We start from the raw sequence: 20,376 nt of genomic DNA on the forward strand, positions 1-20,376 counted from the left end.
ACAGGAGGAAAAACACATTGTTATTGTGAGTCAACAATCATATCGCATAATGGCATCAGAAAGCTACAGAAAAGTCAGTGAGCAAATTTATATTGGACTGTTAGAAGGGTATCAGGACCATCTTGGTGGACTTATTTCAGTAAGACGAACGGAACCCTGACTGATGCGAGGGGCATAGCTTTACAGATAATAATGAACGTGTCTGTGTACTTTGACAAGCTCTTGCGTTCCCCGAATAGCTGTCTCGGTGATGGTGAGGAGAGCTGTAAAGACTTCACATTGGGGACTTGTTAGGCAGAGAACACCATTTTTGAGATGCTACCGGATCTTGACAAAAGCCGACAGAACATGAGATATGAAAGTAAATCGACTCTTTAGACATTGCCGTGTTAGCGCTGTTCACTGTCAGCGGGCGAGAGAAGGAGAGAATGCACTAAATGCTGAACTATATTCTAAAATTGGACATGAGATAATTTGAATAAAAAGCAATTGACATGGCAAATGAAATGAAAATGTGACAATTGCTCTGCTCAATTTCAATCTCATTTGTGATTTTTTTTGTAAGGGTCATCCAAAAGCACGTAACGGAAACCCGCCAGAGCGAGAGGGATGCATTTGAGAGAAAGAACGAGAGTGAGAATAAATCTTTAATCTTGTGAGAGAGGGCATAAATCCCTCTATATGTCTGTCTCCAATGGAAACATCTGGTTAGCTGTTTAAAATTCCTCTCAACACAGAGCGAGGTGTTTAAAAGTTAGAGATTGGCAGGAGAGAGGGATTATTCCCCTGTGATTGGCTCCTCATTCTGGCTATTGCACTGCAAGTCCTTGAACATTTCACAGGAAATGACTTTGGAGGAAAAGAGACACCATTTAGGTTGCAATAATCTTCATTCCGTAACTCGCCGTAGAAACTTGCACCAACAATCTGGTAACACTTACACTTGAGTAAATGGTTCAGTAAGTTATGACAAAATGACTAACTAGTAACCCGTGTGTGTATCTTTTAAATATATTCTCTGGAGCATAACGTGTCTGGTACCAACATTTTACATCAACAGCAGGCTACTTCTCTTAACACATATACACACCTTGAAGCCAGTGTAGATTGGATTTTCCAAAGAGGGCAGACGGGTCTCGTCCATTGGCTCGCCAAGAATGACCCTGGTGGTCTTCAATAAAGTTTACACCGATAGTTTTAGACACGAAAGAGAATGATCACCTGAGGAAAAAAAGGGTAAACAGTCGTATTTGACTACTTCAACTTTACAAAACTGAAAACTGAGTACACTTGAATAAAAACTGAACAGCTTAACATGATTCCGTTCTTCCCTACTATGACCAATGTGATAAACTTTTGCTGAGTTAATAAATAAGAAACTGGAAACATTGCATTGCAGATGAAATGTTGTTGGTCTGTTGGCCATGAAAAATTGTGTTTATATAGGTTGAAGTCATAAACATATTTATCATTTTGAATGAAGCACCGCTAACTTATCATGACACTGTTGCCCGAGTATTAAACAGCCATGAAATCTCAAATACCTTTCTGGGTACCAGTCTTCACCTATAAGTACAAAAAAACATTAAATAAACATAAATACTTAAACCAATCATTTAAAAGCTTTACATTTGCACAGAAGTCTGGAATACAGGTCCTGACCAATCAAATGTAACAACATTAAACTTATATATGTATATCATTAAGCTTCTTAAAATGTTTCACATCGACTCTAATAATGTGACACTAACACAAAGAAGTCAATTTTGAGCGACTGCTGCCCCTCTGGGAAAGCAGCTGTAACTGCTCAGAATAACACAAATATCACAAACACTGCAGTTTTTCCTCTTTTGCTTTATTTCAGCAGTTTTAAAGAAGAATGAAAAGTCAAATATATTACTTTTCATATATAAAACACAATCAAAGCCACATCACTATCTAGGTGTGAATTTGGCAATTTTATGGTATTGAAAGTAAAACAACCGCATCGTTCAGCTGTAGGAAAAACTGATTGCTGAGTTCTTCTGTTGTTCTGTTTTCATTTCTAAAGTTTTCTTACAGTACTTGTTCTGTTATCGTGTGGGTGTGTGGGATAGCATAATGTTCCAAAATGTATTACACAACGAATTAAATTTTGTATCGCCTGCCATTGTTGTACTGAACTTTGAGTTTCAATCACGTGTTCCAGTTTGCTTCCACAACAGACTTCAGCCTGATAAATTTGTTCTACTTCTCATTTTCGCTCATACTTACTCAATTGTTAATAACTTATAAGACTCATACAGAACTTTCATGTGTAATGTCATTTTTAGCTGGGAATCCTTGATCTTTTGAGGGAAGAGTTTATTATACCAAGAAATGTAGTCTAATTTTGTGAGAACTTTCTTTGTTCTCCAAAAATACTATTTTTATTGAAACTAAGGTGGAAAACTATTTGTTACAAATTTCAACAAATTCGTGGACATTTTAAAGACGTGAACACATGTCAGTTAGATATCATGAATAGTAAATGATGATGAACTCGGTAATGACCCCTTGAATTGTTCTGTTTCCAAGAATTGAGTGTTTGTAGAACCATTGCAAAAAATCTCTTTGGGGATACTAGAAAGGACATCAAAGATTCTGTATTGAAAAGCTCATTTAAAAGGTCTTTCAAGGCTCCAGCGCTACATTTACAAGGATAGTGTGTTTGAGAAGTGCTTCCCAGAATCTCTAACAATCTCTCACAGCCATTTCACCCTGAGCAGTACACACAGCACAGGGTCGCCCTGATACTTGTCTGAACTGAAACGCCATGCCGTGTGGAATGAAACTCATCGACAGAACTGTGTCGTCATTTCATTCAATATCCATTAGTCACACGACACAAATACTGACAATAGTACTTTGGGGAAGCGAGAAAGTCTTTTAAATTGGTAGATTCTCATTGAATGTGGCTTACTACAGACAGAAGCCCAACTATTCATCTTTCCAGCGTGCAAAATGAACATGTTGCGCTTGCATACGAGTACTGTAAGATAACAGGATCTGTGTTGTGTATGTTTTTGGAGTTGGGGCGGTGCCACATTAAAAGACCGGCAGGAAAAAAATAACATTTATGCATTTGCCGGTTGTTTTTATCCAAAGCAACCTATAGAGCGTAATGATAAAATACAGGCAAATAGACGTGGGGGAGGAGCCAATGTCTCTGCTGCACTAGGATTGGTCATCATGAACATGAAAAGGAGGGATTTATGTTGACTAATGGTCTGACAAGTAAATTATTATTTTTTATAATAGCAAAGTGGCAACCTATATACTGTAGTATACTTTTTACTGTGTTCGTCTACCTGTAGTTATTTTTGAAAGTTAAACAGTTTTGCAAATTTATAACAACACATAACCTTGATGTGACTTGATTTTAATAAATAGTATGTTTGTATAAATAAACACAAATATTATTTATAGTGCCAAGGGGTGTAGTATGGTGTTTTACATGCTTTTGACACAGTAACTATAGACATGAAATATTATGTATAATGTTTTAGTTACCCCAAAAAACTGAAATCCAGAGAGAGAACTTTGCTTCTTGGTTTCAGAAGTTCAGCATACGCCATGGGCTGTAAGCGGCTCAGAGATGTTCAGAGGGCTCGCAGGCACATCCCACCTCACCAATAAAGAGCTGAGCACAGATCTGCTGTGTCCGCCTGCTAAACAACAGCCACAGGCAGGAACATACTGATGCAATGATGGAGAGAGAGAGAGAGACAGACACAAAGAGTTCGAGAGAGAGAGCAAGTTAAGGGTGAGCAGCAGATGAGAAAGAGTAAGTGATGGAGTGGGTGAATGTTGATATCAATAAGGTTTAAAGGGATAGTTGACCCAAAAATGAAAATTCTTTCATCATTTACTCACCCTCATATCATGTAAACCTGTATGACTTACTTTCTTCCGCAGAACACAAAAGAAAATATTTTGAAGATTGTTGGTAACTGAACAACGGCGGTACTCATTCACTTCTATTATATGGAGACACTGTACATGGTAAAACATTAAACAAGATTAATAAAATCTGTAAATGTATAGAGTATGTTATGTGCTCCTATATGTTGTTATGTTATGTCCACCTATGTTGGATTCAACCTTATTAAATATTTAATATTTATGTAGTTCATATAATTCTCAATTGCTCTATAGCAAATTGTAGTTGCTCTATAGTATTTGCACTTATCCACCTTCTATAGCCTACCTAGGGTGACTACTAATTTATCTTGTGACAATATTATACAACAATTTCAACAAAAACTTTTTTCAATTAGTGACAAATCAGATGAACATATCAAAAATCACACGCTAAGTATTTTGCCTTATCCACTCAGAAATATACTGTCGCTAACTCGGACAAACATACTGAGTTCGCAAATGTCTTACAATGAGAGCTGTCAGTGTAAAAGCCTTGTTCCAAGAGTTTTTTTCACACATTTTGCACACACACTCTTTGCGGAGCATTCTAGTGGGAACAGGGCCATTTCTAGCTGTTTGGGGGCCCTATGCGAGATACTATTTGGGGGCCCCTATTTTTTCAAACTCTGAGGTAGACTAACTTTTTCATATATTCTGTGACGATGCAGCAGTCTGTTACATTTTAAGAGGAAAGCAGGCTAGAGTACATTAATAAATGCAACAGATACAGTGTGTTCTTGAAAAATGTTTAATGTAAACTTTGAGGTGGCATAACATAAAAAAGCTTTAACCAACCATTCATTAGGTTACCAAGCAATCAGTTAGGTAACCCACCATTCCTTAGGTTACCAAGCAATCAGAAGCAAATATTCATATCATATAACTGCAGCTGTGTTGCACTATGCAAAACATTCTGAATCTGTTTTTATATTAAACATTACAATATACTGTACAGTGTCCCTGTTTAAGCATCTACCAGTTTCTTCTGTGTTTATCTCCACATTATACTAGTTAATTAATAAAAATTAAGGTAAATGAGTGATGAGCACCATATGATATGAAGGGAATATATATATATATATATATATATGTATATATCTTCCAGTGCATTACAAAGTGGACAACTAGCAGTCCTATGCAGTACAGGACACTTTAAATGTACAGGTTTGTTCAAATTAGTAAACTACATTGTCACAATATATATTCTAATAAATTTGGCAAGGGGAATTCAACTAAGTCAGCAGATTTGTCCAGTAACCAAACCACAGTAAATAAAAATACAATAGAGCAAAGAATTGGATAATATTTCATAGCACAGTGATCATTTAAAATTCATAGTGCTATATGAATAATCCACTGCTATACTGCTACTACTACTACTACTACTACTACTACTAAAAGTAACAATAATCAGTCTGATAATAATTGGTTTTATTTATTATACATTTATTTGAGCCTTTTTGTAAAGCAAACTCTGGATAAAGCTGACTTTATTTACATACAAACAAACAATCATAGCCCGTTAGCTGAGGTAGCTTACATTTATCTGAGGCTAGCTGAGCTAGCCAGCATGACAAAAATAGCAAACTAACTTGTTCAAAAGTTGGCATTATGTGTCCCACTCCACCCACATCAAATGCCTTACCTTTATCCTGTGATCGTTTTTCTTCATCGGTTTTCTTCTTTTTGCGTTTCTCTGCACCAGACGCATAAGTACATTTCGATGACATTGTAATTAGAATCTACCGTTATTCTCATCACTTCAGTGGAAGGTGGGCGGCTGTCAATCATCCCGTCAGACCTGTCGGCAGATGTCACTTACCACATGACAGCCCAGCCCAAAGGTGATTTTGACCTGATTACCCCATGAACACTTACATGCTTTGCAAATGAATGCATAATGAATACATGCAAATAAAGACAGGTACTTTTAATTCTCCAAAATATAATAAAATATGAGGCTGAACTTGCAGTTTGGGGGCCCCCTGGTGGCTGCGGGGCCCTATGCAGCCGCATTGTCCGCTTATAGCAAGAAACGGCTCTGAGTGGGACTACATTTAATCAGTTTAATATGGAAAGGCATTGACATGTAGACCTTTGTTTGTGTGTTTTTGACCTACAATGAACATGACGTGAGAACAGTTAGCTATTTAGGTTAGTATGTGTTAAACTTCTGGTTCCTTTCGAACACTAAGTTTCTTTCTGTGTTTTGGATCATTAAAATCAAATCAGAAATAGGTTGGATGTTGTCAGAGAATTCTTCTGCAGATCTGGGAGCACAAAAACAAGACATAGAGAGGCATCAACAAATGGTTGTGTCCAATAACCCTTGTTATTTCTGAACATAAAATCTACCAGCGATTCAGCTGGTGGTGGTCTAGATATTCCCATACACAACGAATGAACAAAGCAAATGTTAGAAAAGGAAAGTAAAAGACGAAAACTTCCCCCACAAAATCGAACTTTTTTTTAATTCGTTACTTATCAAGTTTAAGTGATAAAGTCAATATATCAAAATATGCGTGTCGTGTGCTCTCGACTACTAGGACGTAACTTGGCCCTAGTTAACGTCACGGAGTATCACATGCAACTGCAGTATGTTAGCATGGACTCGCTAACTTTACCATTTTTTAGCCAGTGATACCTTGCTGAAGCACATGATGACATTAACATTCAGTTTGAGCAAATGAAAATTATAAATTGTAATAATGATAGTAATGACAAATGTTTTCTTTGGGATTCTCCGTTTACCAGGTTACTATGCCCTCATTTTGCTCTGTCTCATTTAGGTTTAACAGATGGAATAAAATAATTTCCATTCCCAATCCTCTCTGGATACCTGGAATAAGTGTTACAAGTACCCCAGGCACATCGATTTACCATTTTTGTTGTATAAACACCGTAAAAACAATGAGAGCTTCGGATTTTACAATGCATCGCTATGGTGCTGAAACCTCAAGTTGTCCAAGTGCCGGTGTGGTGCCGAAAAACGACTCCCCCATTCCCCCGTTAGGTGTTAGGATTAGGTGTGGGTGGGGGGTTAGGATTAGCTAATCCCCCAGCAGTTTCAATGAGGGGCGTCGTAATCTGGCGGGGAGTCAAAATTCGGCACAACACCGGGCCCCGTGCAACTGATACTCAGCTGTCATTGGCTCATCTGCGTTTGAGGGGAGGGGCTTAGCGATAGGTCAATCGGGAAAACTGTTACACTCCTAAAAGAAAAACTGCTGGGGCATCTGAGAGAGGAGATTAAAATCAATAGTGGCCCTAAGGTCCAGGAAAGCTAGGGCTGCTGGAAATGTGCTTGGTCTGTTTTTAACAAACTAAAAAATACCCTCTCCAGAGCATCCGTCTCTAACGGAGGTGTAGACAGGGTGCTTGTAAAGCTATAATTTCAAGATGATCATTCATTTTGTGATAATGGGTAAAAAAGGGCACATATTACATAATTCATATCAGAGCTGTTGCATGATTCATGCGGCAAAACCAACCTGCCTAAAGTGAAGTCATTTGTGCTTGTGACTGGCCGGAAAAGTAAAATGTTTGATGGTCACCTGCGACACCTGTGCGGCTTCCTTCAGGAAACGTTTCATCTCATCTTCACTATAGACCACACTCATAGCATAGCTGAGCCACTGGAAATGAAACACTTTTATAGTCGTTCATCAAGCTGACACCTAAATAAGCCCATCAGGAAATAAGATTGGACAGAAGACGTGATCTGCTGGTTGTAGAGTCAAACCAAACAGAGAGGTAGATGTGTAGAGGTGTGTAGTAGAGAAAATCAATCAAAAATCAATCAAATAAAATTTTATTGATTTGAATGTCTTCCACCCTGCAGCAAGCATTTTTAACATCCATCCTATGTCTACAATAGCTAGATACTGAAACCACAATTCAAATAATTAAAAAGATTCAAAAATTAACATGAACATTAAAAAATGAACACACACTAAGGGCCAAAGCAAAGAATAAATAAACTTGCCATTGCACAGTATATCACTGAATAAGAAGTGCAATGTGCTGTAATAAAAGGTTTAAATCGAGTTGTAAAAACCTGACCATACATCACTTGACCAAGCTTTTTAACCTCACACAATTTAATCGATAGTCAGCAATATGTTTCACTAATACATCAAAATACAGTAAACAGAGAGAGACAGGTGGAAGATATACTACAACAGCCCTAAGCGACTCTTCAGTATGAAGTGTACTACGGTCCAGATGAATTGGCAGTGTTTCTGTCAGGCTGTGTATCAGCGCCGCACGTCCTGAGAGTTAGAGCCCGAGGCATCAGCTCAGGCGATATAAAGATGCCAAACCACAGCCACAACATATAGCTGAGGGTTGTGTTTTGAGTCACACGAGGCAGTAACTAGACAATTGGTGAAAGAATAAAAAAATCTGATTGTACTCGGCAAGAGAGTGAGATGTTGAGCGTGGGGAGAGGAAGTCTAATGATAGCCAGACTTATTTATTCTTATCTTTTGGTTTAAAAATGGATAAGAAGTTGAATAATTATCAAACAATTATTAAAACAATTATTTAATAATAGTTATTTAAATAAATAATTATGATATATAACATGTCATGATGTACTGTACAATTACCCACCCTGACATACGATTTTGGTGATGCCTCCCTTCATTTCTAATGACTAAAGAATTTGGTTTGTAAGCGAAAGCTTGCATGTTCAAACCACAAGAGTTTGTTTGTTTTTACGCCACGCCAGCTTCCATTTCTATTTTCATGGCGTGAAAATTTTGGTCTATATCATATCACCGTTATGTTTTAATATCCGTTGTATTGTCAGTTTGGATCAAATCATCAGATAATTAACAAATTCGATCTAGGGATTACAAAAACAGATCCACAACAACATGTTGCATTCAGTCATATTGGAATTTTATGCTGTGAATCTGGTTACAAACATAACAGATTGAATTATGATACATTTTCCATTTTGGTAACAGTTAAGTTCCACTGTGCAGTAGCACATTTGGCGAAGCGTCTGTATTCTTGCTAGATTGTATATCATACAAACATCAACATCTCATAAGAGCAAACCGAATAGTATCATCTGAGGAAAGTGCTTTTATTACTGATCTGGTTACTCGCAAAATATCAAGATAGTTGTATGTGCCCTCATCTTGATGCACAGATGACTGCTAGCCGGCTTTAAAAGAGCCCAATTTTCAAACCATTGGAGTGCTCAAAACATAAGCCCGTTGTCTGATTACGTGCAAATTAGTTCTTCAAGTCCTGCTATTTGGAGTCTCTTAGTGTGCTGGTGAATTGCATCTTATACCCAATGTTTCTACATGCCGTAATTGAAAAGACTAGAGTGGAATTTCCCCGCACTTGACAATCAGTGGTTGTCTATGTGTCCACTTTTGCTCCTGGTGATAGGAAGCTAATGAATGAACGTAGAAGCTCTATTATGTTAGAGAAATAGTTCAACCAATCAAATCCTGAGAAAGATATGAAAACATCCATTTCCAAACCTGTTTGTTCTTTTGAAAAATCATGTATCGATACAACGCAATCTGTTAAGCTGCAATAAATATAAAAAAGGTAAAATAAATGCCAAAAATACAATAAAGTACCTCATTTTTTATTGTCCTTATTGCATTATACTGTAACTATGAACTGTTGTAAGGAACAAAGCTGTCTAAAAATCCATCAAAACATTACAAATTCTGTTCCATGTAATGAAGTTACACGTATTTCTCATTTTTGTGTAAACTCTGTACGACCACATCTTGCTCCAGGATCTTTGCAGAGAAGATGTGCTGATGTCCTAAATTCACCTTTGCAAGCACCATACTCACCTCAAAACAGTACGTAGGATGGCCGGAGGAGTCAAGGATAGCTTACATTACCAGCAAAAAACTGCATCGTCCTAAAAAGACCAAGACATCCCGTTGAAACCATCTGTACAGCATCTCCAGTTCGGTGTCTCATATGCTTCTGAAGTTATGTTACATAAGATCAAGCTCTTCTGTGATCTTTCCTCCATTTGACTCACATACATGGCTCTGGGCACAGGGCCAAGCAATTATAGGCTACCACATCTATCCACTTCACTATTAATGCTTTGCGAACTGGCTACTTCACAAAGAGAAATACTATAATATAGATCGAACAACCCTCCTGTGCCTCTATCTGAATAAACTGTTATTAGCAAGTCGAATTATTGTATGCCAAACATATTGGCGGAAAAGATTCAGTCTAACCAGAGCCCAAATGCACAAATCAATTTAAAGGACTAGTTCACCTTCAAAGTGAAAATTCTGTCATCATTTACTCACCCTGTTGTCATTTTAAACCTGTGTGATTTTCGTTCTTCTGCAAAACACAAGATATTTTGGAAAATGTTGATAACAGAAAACCAATGGTCCCCTTTGACTTGCATTGGTTTTGTGTTCATAAAAGAGAAGTGTATGGGGACCAAGGGTTTTTGGTTATCAACATTCTTCAAAATATCTTCTTTTGTGTTTTGGTTTAAAATGACAACATAAATGATGGGTAAATGATCAAAACAGTGAGCGAACTGCAGATTCCCAAATGTTTCTGCTGATCTCTACTGCCTCCTATCAACAAAAGCGAGACCATTGAAATGCTGAATGTACCCTCAACAGTAAGGCGGACGAGCCAGAGGAGGGTGAGTGGGCAGTTCCATGGGGCAAAATGCCCTCTCCTCACACCCACCTCTGCTCTTCGCTTCCATGGCCCTCGGCATGAAGGCTGTAGTTAACAGAGGAGCGAGAAAGCTTCCAGACAACATGTTTCTGCACTTCTAATGTCTGCCGTTTGGAAGCACTCTGACACCTCTTGAGTATTTGCGGCGAATGCACATTTGTAGAAGTAAAAAGTCTGGAAAATGTAACTAAATTAGGAAAACATCAGCATGAATGCACAAGTGGATGATTTCTTGAGAGTCGAAGATGAATGGAGTGATGAATGATTAATGGAATGAGAAAATGAACAAGTAAAAAAGGTTTTCCCTATTATTGCAACATCATATCATCCATATTACTTAACTGACCTTAATTTAACAAACTCCAAGAAATAAATGCCTTTTTCTTGTAAAATGTAACGTGTACAATTTAGATCTGTACATTGGCTGATTTACACACTGTAGTATATTTTTGACAATTCTGTGATCATTTACATGTACAAACACAAACCTGTATGACATTTTTTCTTCTGTAGAACACAAAAGAAGATATTTTGAAGAACGTTGGTAACCGAACTACGACCGTACCCATCGACTTCTATTGTATGGACAAAACCAACGCGAGTGAATGGATACCACAGTTGTTCGGTTACCAACATTCTTCAAAATATCTTCTTTTGTTAAGTAAATAATGACAGAATTTTCATTTTTGAGTGAACTATCCCTTTAAGGCTAAGAATAAGGAACAAAATCTTTATTCACTGAATTAAACTAGCGATCAAGTTTTGAAAACTTCAAAATTGAATGAAAACGAGGGATGACCCAGACCATATTAATCTCTTTTTTTATAATTCCAAAAATGTTTTTGAAAGATGATTTGGTGCAAAAAAAGTTTTGCCTCACAAAGTATATGTAACAACATATTGTTTAAGTAATTAAACCTAAAGAGTAAATATTCTGCTCTTCATGAAATCAATAACACTTGGGATCTAACCAGAAAGTATTATTCAAATCAAGTATTGTTTTGACATTAATTATTCTTAATAGTATAATTTCGCAATTAATGATTATCATTTCAGGCATTACTCAAGATACTCATCCACTGACTTTTGTCAGTTGCCTTTTGTCTGCCTCTCTCAGTTTCTCAGATGAGTTCCGCCGCCAGCAACCAAACCCGAGACATGACCCTGCATTCTTTTACGCTCAAAGAGCACTTCTGTTTCTACCTGATCCCATGCATCACATTCCTATGGCAACCGCATGTATGCCCACTTCATCATTTATCCAAGAGCTCTGCTGTTCCCTTCAGGTTTATCTGAGCACGCTAACGTGATGTTAATCAACCGCCACGCAGCGCCTGGGAATTTATTACAACCTTCGGAGCAAGATCTACTCCCCAAAACAACAAACACTTCATCAACCTGTGCTTTAATCACCACTTTAACTAGCTTATAATGAGTCTGAATGGAAAAGTCAATGGCTGTTAGTGAGGTCAGGTTTTGCATTTTAAATAAAAACTTCAGTGGCATTTCTATGGACACAGAAATGTGGTCACCGCTGGTTGCTTGGATGCTCAGTACAGATGCTCCTGGGTAAAACTGTTGATAGGACCACAGCTGAGCGCAACAGGGTAAAAATCCCATTCATATTCTCCATAGAGAAACTGATTTGTTGCAATAACTTATAAACTTGGTAACACAGAAGCTCAGAGGCTGTTATGTGATAGTATGTGTTTCTGATTCAACTTTTTGATTGATTTTCAAATGCTTTTTGCCTAGAATCAAATGTTGTAATCCTGGGCCAAAATTAAAATGTGCTAAGCATCCACAAAAAAAAAACGTATCATCTCTACAAAAATAATGCAGAATACAGATTCATGGTCAGGAAGAAATGTTGATGGTTGCTTGATTCACTTGCCAGCGGCAGATGTGCGAATGTTAGGCATGCTTGTAATATTGTGATACATTGTAAAAAAAATCTTTGCCGTCTTAAATTTTTAAGTAAAATCTTTACAAATCAGCAAACTTATTATTTTACATTTTGACCAGTTGAGTTGATATCAAAATAAGCTTAAGTAATCTAAAAAAAGTTGACATGACTTGTAAAGCCGATGTGATTATAATTAAAACTTTAAGACAGCAAAGACTTTTAAAAGTGAGAGATTGTCGGTTTAAAAAAAATTATTAAGGCTTGGGAATTTTTCCTGATTATTTTTAATGCTCAAGACCTTTTATAAAGAGACTATCATATAAGTTCAATTATTGCTTTTTGAAATGTGATTTTAAAATACTGGCCCAGGCAATCAATAATTGATTTGCATAGCAAATGTAAATTTTGTTTGTTTCCTTGATATAGTATGTATCTACGCTGTTAGGCCTGCTGCCGCATGTTAAAGGGTTAGTTCACACCAAAAATGTCAATAATTAATCATTTACTTTCTTTCTTTTGCAGAACACAAAAGATATTTTGAAGAACATATGTAACCAAACAACACTGGACCCCACTGACTTCAATTGTAAGAACAAAAAACAACTGAGACATTTCTCAAAATATCTTCTTTTGTGTTCCACATGCAGAAAAAAGAGTCATCCAAAGGTGTTGAGTGACATATTGGTGAACAAATGATCACTGAAATTGTATTTCTGGGTAAACCACCCCTTTAAGACCAGGGCCAGTTGATTTCTCACACATAAACATCCAAGAATATACTGAGCAATTGTTTGCACACTGAATGACAGTCGGTTGCAGATTATAACAGAACCTACTACTACTTTTTTACACTGAGTGCAAAATACCAGGGCCCAGGCGTAACATTCACCTTCTTATTTCGTCAGACACAAGATAACTGTGCCGTTTGGAACACTGTATTAAGAGGAATTTTTCTTACAAGACAGGGACACAATGGCAAAAATCTATTTTCACAGTTTGAAGATGACAGCATGCAGTCTGATAACAAGCTATATTTTGGGATATAAGAGTTGGTGAATAAAAACGGGATCAGTAGGACATAAATGTGCTTCGTTCATGTCAGGTTTCACATTGCCTTTAGCATCACTTGAACGCATAATAGCTTTGTGATATTTTCCAAATAAAGTAACAGCTTGGAATATTAATACAATATTCATGAGATGCAGCCACATGTATGCATTTGTCTATTATAGCTATTTACACCGTAAAATGTATGGCCAATCAAATTTTAGAGCAAGAACAACATAATACTAAAAATGTTTTTGTAACCTCGTATCTCTATATTTCGTGATTTTAATTTTTTGCCAATCATTATTATTAGTCACTGGGTTTTGCAAATATCTAATCAATAAAAAGTGCTTGTATGTTGTAACCCGGAGTAACCAGGCAGGAAACGTGTAGTATAAGATTTTAATAATTGTAAACAAAATCATCTAAGAGCCAAGAAACGAAAACCAACTGAACACAAAAGATGTCAGACCAAAATCTCTAACAAGGACAGACAAGGGCTTAAATACACAGGGCAAGGAGAGGGCTAACAAGACACACCTGAAACAGATCATGACACAGAACCAATGAACAAAAGAACTACAACAGGAACCAGGAAGTAACAAAAGTCCATAAAATGAAGGGGAAACACGACAGTACAGTGTTTTTTCCATTTCCTGAAAAACAGCAAATTTGGACATAATACATTTATGACACAAAAAAGAAAGTGGACCATTATCGGCATTTCGTAAAGGATGCCCTTGTCAAACACCAAAGTGAATAAAATCTTTCAGTTATCCAAAGGCACCAGGTGTACAGGCAGAACTTTGAACTCTCACCTCCTGCTGTGTGATGTCCAGGATGCGCTCCAGGGTTAACTCCTTAAAGTACAGACGGTCACACTTATCAAAGTCCGTGCTGACCGTCTCCAGGTTACGGTTCACCACCACTGTACGCTTGCCCATCTGTCTGAGAGCACAGAAGCCTGACAAAGCACCAGAATCAAACTCCACACTGCTGTCTGTGGGCGAGTAGAGCCCAACCTTGCCCTGACCCGCTCCTGCACTAATTGATCATTAAAACTAATGAAGACGATACATGAATGGGTTGATGAAAACTGAAAATCATGGTTGGAAATGCAAATATGGGAAACACACTGCTGAGGAATCCAGACTTGAGCTCATCTTTGAGATAAGGACCCCAGGACACGATCATGAAACCGTGATCCTTAAAAACCAGGCCATTCTCCTGTTGAGAAAGAAAAAGCCATGCTTTTGCAAACACCACAAGCTCATGTTAACTTTACTTTTTACAGTATTTACTTCACTTAATATATTTTATCTATTGCTTATTTCTTTACTGTAAGTACTAGACAGTTTCAAAGTGACAACATAAACAAGCCTTACTGTGCATGCGCACGTTCGTGGACTGCCCTTAACTTCCGGTACACTTTAAATGCGATCAAACTACAGGACCCATTCAACAAATTGTATATTTTATACAATTAACATGCAACAAAATTCAACACTGTTAAAAAATAGTTGAGTCAAAGCACAAGCACGTTTTTTGAGTTAACTCAACAAACAGAGACTGAAGTCCACCCAACTTAAAAAATTACGTTTAAGTCATTATTTGTCACAACATAGTCAAGTTTACCTAATGAACAACAGAACAAAATAGAGAATAGAGAACATAGATTGATTATTTAAAAATGAAGAAATGTATTTGTCTTTTACTACAATTGTACATGTTTTCTGCCTCAGACAGACCAAAACTTTGATCAAATAACTGTGTAACAGTTTGTGTTGAGTGCATTTACACCATTTTTACTGTTGTGTCATGCACTTACATCTCAACATCGAACACTCAAACCTCAACCATGGTAACAATCAAAAACCATCATTCATTTAAAAAACTCTAAACTCAACAGATAAATAACGATAATAACAATATTAAAGCAAAAATGAAGCCAGTAAGAACTAATATAAACACTAATCTTTAAAAGAAAAACAAATAAGAAACACAGAATTGAACATGCTGCAATGCATCTTGGGAACTTTCAAACTCTTGCAATATTGTTTGATCAGAATACACTGTTTTGTAAGTTGGACAAACTTTCTGACGCATTTCGGCCAAAACCTTGAGAATCTAAGTCCAGTCAACAAAATAATCTTTGTTAGAAACATGTTTAGGCTAATTTTGTTTAGTATATGCAAAACAATCATTTGACTCTTTGAAATGTCAAATTTGAGAAATTCTATGTTCAAGTTACTTGATTATCTTTGTACGGAGAACATTTTGCAAGTTTGATTTTTTTACAGTGAACAAATCGTTTATTTAATACAATTATTATACAATAAAATAATAATATTAATTAATATTAATACAAATTCAATAAAATATAAATAGTTTAATTATTAGACACTAGCCAAACACAGACCAGAAGTTAATAGCAGTCCAGGCACGCATGTCCAATAAAACGGTCTATACTCTTTGACAACACTGTTAATAACAATTCTGCCAGTAAAGCTTTGTTGACCCTGGCTCGTATAAATGACTGCTTTTCAGATTTTCTCTTGTACTCTAATAAAGAGAAAACTTGTGCTTTTGTAGAAAATTCCACACAGAATAACAAGCAGGAAAAATTGCCCGACACTTTAACCGTCAGAGACCTATGTTAGGTAGGACAGAATAACTCACCTGACTGTGCTAAGTGCAATACAAATAGTTGGTGACCGTGGGGTATTCAGCAGCGAGTGTATCAATCTAAAAGTTAGAAAGAAAACCATTAAGCAAAGGTGTTTTTGACCACTGGTTCTCAATCACAGGACATTCCTGCCAACTGCTTCGAACCGGTTTGACCCAAGGTCGGATATGTTGGGTGATCCCTCCAAGATGCCAAGAGGCTACCCAAACAAAACAGCCTTCAAGAACAGGTCCCTCTGCACTATGATGCTGAGAGTGACAAAATACAACGTGATAGTAAAGCACTGACCCTAGAAGTTACAAGACTGTTAGTAAATTAAATTAGTTTGCTGAGCTTGTTTTTAAATGTTTTTGGTAAATACATGCAACATCATTAGGGGAAAAATGTTTTTAAGATAAATAACAAACCGTGGACCTTTGATCATTAAGAGAAGTTCTAGTCACTAGTGAATGCAGAAAAAAATCTCCCCAAGAAAGCTTGTTGCTAAAGATGCTTAAGACTTTCAAATCAATGCAACATTTGGACAGAGATCAAAAGGAAATGAATCAACACTAGTGTACTTTTTCCTTTTAACAATCATGTGTTTGAGCATGTACAGTACATAAAACAATTCAGACGTTCAAAAGTTCAGCAAAACTTTTTAATCTACATAAATGCAAAAACAACGAAATATTTACATAAAGCTCTAAAATTTGTTGAAAATTTAGTATATGTTGTTAATGTATGAAGTGAGATGTCACAATTTAAACAAGAAGCAGATTTTCAACTCCCCCACAGCACTGACGACACAAAGGCCGCAAGAAACTATTAAAACCTTCCTGGGACAGCATACGCGCGAGACGGCAAAGTGTTGAGCCTCGACAGACAAAAAGAACCCGTCCTCACAATCCCACGCACCAACTGTGACACTATTCATTTTGTATTCAGAGAGGTGAATGCTCACCTGAAGAACACACCACACTCTCTTGTAAGAGAGTATATCAGGGCTGGTAACTGAAAGGTTGTATTTTCAAACTTGGCCAGCAACCATTACCACTGTGCCTCCAGGCACTTCATCTGAGGTCACTCTGGGTGAACTACATCTATACCTAAAGCTGTTGCTATTCTATGGCATGTTGTGTACTAAGCATGGTAAATAACCATGGTTTTGCCAGTAGTAATCAACACACCAAAAAACATGGTTACTAGACTTATGTACTACACTTTACTGACAAGAAAATTACCATAGTTTGTTGTCCTAAGGGTCGGGGCAATCTCTCCAAAACATGACCAGGGCACATTTTACTTAAAAACAATTACAGAGCAAAAAGCAAAGAAAGTAATTTGCGACACTATTAACATGACACTTTTTGTGTATTGTCCATACTCACCATCTTCATGTGTTGTTGGGAGAGGGAGTCCAAAGAGACACATTTTATCAGTATGCATGTTCCCCAAAAAATCTGACTAACTGCGTTCACACCGCCAGCGACTCTGTAGCTAAGTGTCGCTAGTCTCTTGCTACGAGGTTGTTAGGAGGCGTTCCTAGATTTGGTTGCTCTTGTAACATTTATAAACAAACTCTGCAGTAACTGAAGAGAGACGGATAACATGAGCTCCTCTGCTTTATTCCTATTGGTAGTCGCTCCCGAAAGTGACTCATCAATTCCATAAAGTTGAGCAAAATCTCAACTTTGTCGCATCGACAGACACGCCCACACGTCCCCAACGGTCAGTGTCGCTCGTGTCGCCGGAAGTCGCCGGCTCTCCATTGAAATGAATGACGTCGCCTCGCTTCATCTCCACATCACCATAGTGGTAGTTTTTTATTTGGTACATGCTTAAAGTCACTTGATGTGTCTAATGTTCTTTGTTAAATATTAGCTGTGAGAGCTGAAACATGTCATACCTCGCTCACCTGTTCAACTGAGCTGGACTCAATCTCAATAATGTCATAATCTCAATAATGCACCTTCTTCAATGGCAGATAGGTCATGGACCTGGTCAACCTTTGCGAGGCTTTGAGAAACAAAACAAAAAACTATAAATGGCATGAACATAAACAAGCTTTTCTAATAAATATTGCAATCTACAAGAAATGATTGTGTCATTGTTTAATGACAAATAATGGCTCATGATTGTTTTCTATAAGCTTGCGGTGTCCCTTGAATACAGAGCAGAGCCCAATGAGCTGTAACTCGCTGTTGGGGGGGGGGCTCCTGGCCAATCAGGACAAAGCACTTAATAGCCTGTCTACTTAATAGGAGGCATAACCTGCTCTGAATAAAATTACGTGCCTGGAGACTAACATCAAACTCCAGTAACACAACAGCGAGTCCAACCTTGAGAGTTATTGATGTCTCGTGTCTTGATAGGATCTGGCCCATTATTTCTTAATAAATCTGCCAGCATCAATAGCTTCATTCATGTGACATTCATAGGTTGTAGGGTTTTGTTCTATTGGCAGAAGTAATTTCAATGACTGTCCAGGACATAAATCTGATTGAGCTGATTTTGGTACAAAGAAAACCGAATTGTATTATTGTGGCATTATAGGCTTTACTATATGCATACATCTCTTCTGGACAGGAAGAAGGATAGTGAAACAGCATGCATTGGAAGGGTGGAAGGATGCACCTTCCATTGGAAGGATGCACCTCTCTGTCCAGACTTTCATCAGAAGCAGACGCGGCACAAAGCCGTACACTGATGGATGGCACATCCGTGACCTGCAATGAGAGGAAACAGGAACTTCAGGATATCAAATATCGATGCTGGTTGTATCAATAACAATGATTGGACAGTTATAGTTGTAGAACAGTGCGAGAATATGAAGACATCAAAATTATTATTTGATCCAGGATTGGTTTTAATCTGTGCCAGTGTTCAGTCGCCATGGCAACTCCCGCACCCCTCCAACGCTCTTCAGGGCACTGCCGATCTTCCGAGACATTCTGTGGAAGGGGACCAAGTCCCAGCGAGGTATTTTGGTGACAATGTATCCAAACTGTTTTCAAAACAGGACATGGTGTTCTTTACTACTTTAGTTTCAGAATGTCAAAAAATGTCTCAAACAGTGCTTGTACAATGAATCAAATTTGTAATTTTATCATGAATTTTAACATTTCGCATCAAATTCTCTAAGCTACACTGTCTATATATTAAGGCATTATACTCTTCTGAGGAATAACGTTTCCTCTGAGGGTTTAGAAAAGTTTTGAAAACCTTCTCTTAGTCCAAAACGCAGAGCTCAAAAACGCTTCCATTATGATTTTTGGATAAAGAAAATTGCCCCACAAGGTATTAAAACTATTTTCGCTTCTTCGCACAAATCTTTTTATAAGACAGGAAAATCTGTTCAGTGTATTCCACACAATTTGTTTTTCGTCTTACAGAGCATGCTGGATCAATGCTTTCAAAGGATATGGAGTCATTTCACACTCAACAGACAGAGTGGTGGGTGGGTGTTTTTAGAGTCTGGCTCTCAATGTACCCAAAACTTTGGCTGCAATCAGTTCTCAATATTTTACTGATAAAAAACACAAAACCAAAGATGGTGTGAAAGTGACACCTTCCGCCGAGCACCAGGAAACGTCTGTTTCGCAGGTAAAACTTGAAGCAAGCCAAAGCAATTTACACTATTATATCTATACAATAAAGTGTAAAATGAACTTAAATACAATGCTGTGACGTCCATATAGACTATTCTGGTTGTCCATAGTGCACTTGGAGACGGTGGTCTTCAAATGCACTTGAAGTGGATCACCAAGACAAGACCTAAAGATGAACTCCATGAACTCTACGAATCAAACTCAGTTGACACACAAGTAAATGGTACATTTGTCCATTAATTTCAGGTATGTCATAATAATCCTAATGTAACCCTTCTGTCAGTGTGTTGTGCACACTCATCCTGTGACTTTCAGCGCCAATGCTGAGCTTCTGGAGAAGTGTGCACTTATCACAATGATATAGTACTCTCAAGAGGACAGGTGCAGGGCGTACTGGATATTGCACTCTTTCATAATACCTAGATTGAGCCGTCTCCCTCAGCATGTGCTACTCTTCACTGGACAGAGTTTGGCTGGGCGCGGCCACAATGAAGTCACCTTTG

General features: G+C 37.5%; 1 protein-coding gene and 1 long non-coding RNA gene across 2 annotated transcripts; both read right to left on the reverse strand.

The window, feature by feature from the left end:
• Positions 1 to 249: 249 nt before the first annotated feature.
• Positions 250 to 4,289, reverse strand: LOC130556087 (uncharacterized). The gene is made up of 3 exons (XR_008963181.1): positions 3,532 to 4,289; positions 1,545 to 1,566; positions 250 to 1,221 (listed from the first exon to the last, which is right to left on the reverse strand). It is a non-coding gene; the product is annotated as an uncharacterized LOC130556087 (long non-coding RNA).
• Positions 4,290 to 19,002: 14,713 nt separating this feature from the next.
• On the reverse strand, positions 19,003 to 20,372 carry cps1 (carbamoyl-phosphate synthase 1, mitochondrial; the record flags this gene model as incomplete). Its single annotated transcript, XM_057335358.1, is given in 3 exon segments — positions 19,003 to 19,269; positions 20,177 to 20,300; positions 20,302 to 20,372. Coding segments are annotated over 3 exon segments (333 nt in total), but the record flags the coding sequence as incomplete, so codon positions are not given.
• Between the last annotated feature and the right edge of the window lie 4 nt (positions 20,373 to 20,376).

This window comes from Triplophysa rosa, linkage group LG6 (assembly GCF_024868665.1).
Source record: "Triplophysa rosa linkage group LG6, Trosa_1v2, whole genome shotgun sequence".
Classification (NCBI taxonomy): Eukaryota; Metazoa; Chordata; class Actinopteri; order Cypriniformes; family Nemacheilidae; genus Triplophysa; species Triplophysa rosa.